General features: G+C 44.0%; 1 protein-coding gene across 1 annotated transcript; it reads left to right on the top strand.

Moving 5' to 3' along the window:
- The first annotated feature begins 953 nt into the window (after positions 1-953).
- On the top strand, positions 954-2596 carry LOC149148739 (AT-hook motif nuclear-localized protein 22-like). Its single transcript, XM_089440553.1, has 2 exons — positions 954-2183; positions 2464-2596. Exon 1 carries the CDS (start codon positions 1435-1437, stop codon positions 2176-2178), a length of 744 nt encoding a protein of 247 aa, XP_089296679.1. The 5' UTR covers positions 954-1434; the 3' UTR covers positions 2179-2183; positions 2464-2596.
- The last annotated feature ends 208 nt before the right edge of the window (positions 2597-2804 follow it).

Genomic DNA, 2804 nt, shown 5'->3' with positions numbered 1-2804 from the left:
ATTTTTACAATACTATTTATTTATTAGAAGAGTTTTGTAAAATGTGGAATTTATTTATAAAAATGAAAGTAAATAACTTTTCAATGCATTTTGTAAAGAGAGGTGATGATTTCTCGCAAACTTCTTGTGGTAATTTAGTGATTTGTTTTCAAGAAATTGTTGATGGGAGTGTTTAAATCCTTCATTATTTTAATTTAAAGACATGATTATTTTTGGCATTTATTTAGGGCGGAATTGGATTCAGCTCCATCAATAACACTTAAATGTCCAAAATTCTCTTTATAACTGAAACTTATATTTTCAAAATTTTTCTTTAAATTTAATCAAAATCTAACCAAAAATCACCATTTAATTTACAATTACACCACCAAATTCAAACCAAAAACTTCCAAACACATCAAAATAAAAACTAAAACAACACCAATACACCCTAATCTGACTATTTTAGTACTTACCGATCGCTATCTGCTGCCTATTTCCAAAAAACGAGAATGTATTACGTCATGGATTAGAAAATTAATAAATCGAAGTACCAGAGAATGGGGACAAGTAGGTAGATGCAATTTGGTTATGTCTTCGTATAACATTGGTCGAGGGGTGTGCTGATGCCCTAACAAAATTGAAATAAATAAGTTGTAAACTGAACCAGATTCAAAGAATTTCTGAGTGAGAAACGGAGGAAGTTTAGTGGAAGCGCGGACTAGGGTAGTGATGCAGCGAACTAACGGAATCAAAATTGAAATAAATAAGTTGTAAATTGAACCAGATTCAAAGAATTTGAGTGAGAAACGGAGGAAGTTTAGTAAAGCGCGGACTACGGGTGGTGATGCAGGGAACTAACGGAATCTGGAGAGAGAAAAACGGCGCCGATGACCCCACCTGCCCACGGGCAGGCTGCCCACACTTAACCCTAATCCCTAACCCTACTTTATAATATAGCTATAAATGAAGTCCGCCTTTCACAAAATCTGCCTAGGAGCTCACGTTTATACCCAATTCTGTACTTACTTTCGCGTTTCCTTCGTTTACTGTCCCGTTGGTGCCGCTCTACTCTTTCTCAGAAAGACTAGGAGCTAGGGCGAAGTTCTTTTGGACAAGTTTTATGGTTGGTCTGAGACAGTCGAAATCTGCAATAGTCGGATTGGATTGGTCGATCAGAAGTAGAGCTACGATAGTGAGATTGCAGTCAGAGAGCCGAAAATTGTAAGTGAAAGCCGGGGAAGAATAGAGAGATTTCAGTGTGGTGAATTGAAGTAAGCAATCCTGGCAAACCGTTGGTGGGCCGGGAATGGGGCGACCGGGGGTATCGATAGGGGTCCGGGCTCGGGCCTGGGGTCTGGGCCTGTTCCCGGTCCCGGGCATGGCCACAGCCACGGTCTGCAATTCAGGGACTTACACGTTTCTGAAGAGGAGGGTAGCGGAAACAGTGGATCGATGAAAAGAGGGCAGGAACTCAACAACAACGACAACAGCGAGGCCGTGCCCAAGTCTCACGAGGGTCACGACGACGGGACGGAGATGAGCAGGAGACCTCGCGGCAGGCCGCCGGGGTCCAGGAACAAACCTAAGCCCCCACTAATTATACAGCAAGAAAGCGCTAACGCCCTCAGAACTCACTTGCTGGAGATTACCAACGGATCTGACGTAGCGGAGAGCTTGGCAACATTTGCACGCAGGTCACAGCGGGGAATTTTCATTCTCAGCGGCAGCGGGACTGTTGCCAATGTGACCCTGCGGCAGCCGGCCGCTCCTAGCTCGGTCCTGACCTTGCACGGAAGGTTTGAGATCTTATCCCTGTCCGGGGCTTTTCTGCCCACGCCTACGCCTACTGGGGCTACAGGCCTCACAATCTATCTCGCCCGCGGACAGGGACAAGTCGTGGGAGGAAACGTCGTGGGCGCTCTGGTGGCCAATGGCCCTGTCGTGGTCATGGTTTCGACATTTCGTAATGCCCCGTACGAACGGCTGCCCCTCGATGATGACGACGGGCCGACAACGATGCAGCTTCAACCACCCGGAGGACTCCCCAGTTCGTCTGCCCTCACAATGGCTCAGCAGCAGCAGATGCCCGATTCCTCTACCATGCCGATCTATAATGTTCCGCCCAATCTGCTCAACGGCAGCCAACTGCCTCATGACGTCTTCGCCTGGGCACAGCATGCCCGTCCTCCCTTTTAGAACAAGTAATTTTGCTCATCTTTGCTTTGCAGTTACTTCTGCTCCCAAGTATACTTTCCACATCTTTGCTTTGCAATTATTTGCTGCTCCCATGTATGTGGTCGAATTATTAGGGGAGAGGTTTAGTCCCTACGAATCACACTATTTTTTAAAATTACATGGTTGCTCCCTTCTACGGAGTTCAGTTCATTATAATTATGTATGGAAATTATACTCATACTCTATGTTCAGTTAATTATAATTGTGTATAGAAATTATACTCACAGTTGTTTTTACTATATCCAGGGTAAGTGAGACTTGGGTTGCGTGTTGACATCGGTCCTGGTCATGATGGCTACTCTGGAAGAAGATGAAGGAGAAAAACAATGGAGCATCTCAGGTCTAGCGAAACAGATTTTCTTTTGTTTTCCAAATTTGATTGCCTTGTATAATTTCTTACAAGAAAAAGTTGTGGTTTACTCCAACATTGCTTCTCTCGGTTGGCCAGTGTGAATTTGACTTTAGTCTATGGTTAAAATATCTGATGTTTTTCCTAAATAATTTTAAGAAACACAGCCACGCTAACCAACGCTTTCTCCTCATGCAATAAAACTGGCCAGCGGAGATTACAGTATTTTAATATAGTT

The sequence above is a fragment of the Pinus tabuliformis genome, chromosome 9 (assembly GCF_031772625.1).
Source record: "Pinus tabuliformis cultivar Carrire ecotype Pingquan chromosome 9, CPIR1, whole genome shotgun sequence".
Classification (NCBI taxonomy): domain Eukaryota; kingdom Viridiplantae; phylum Streptophyta; class Pinopsida; order Pinales; family Pinaceae; genus Pinus; species Pinus tabuliformis.
Note: the sequence above shows the minus strand (reverse complement) of the source record. Positions and strands in the feature narration are given on the sequence as shown.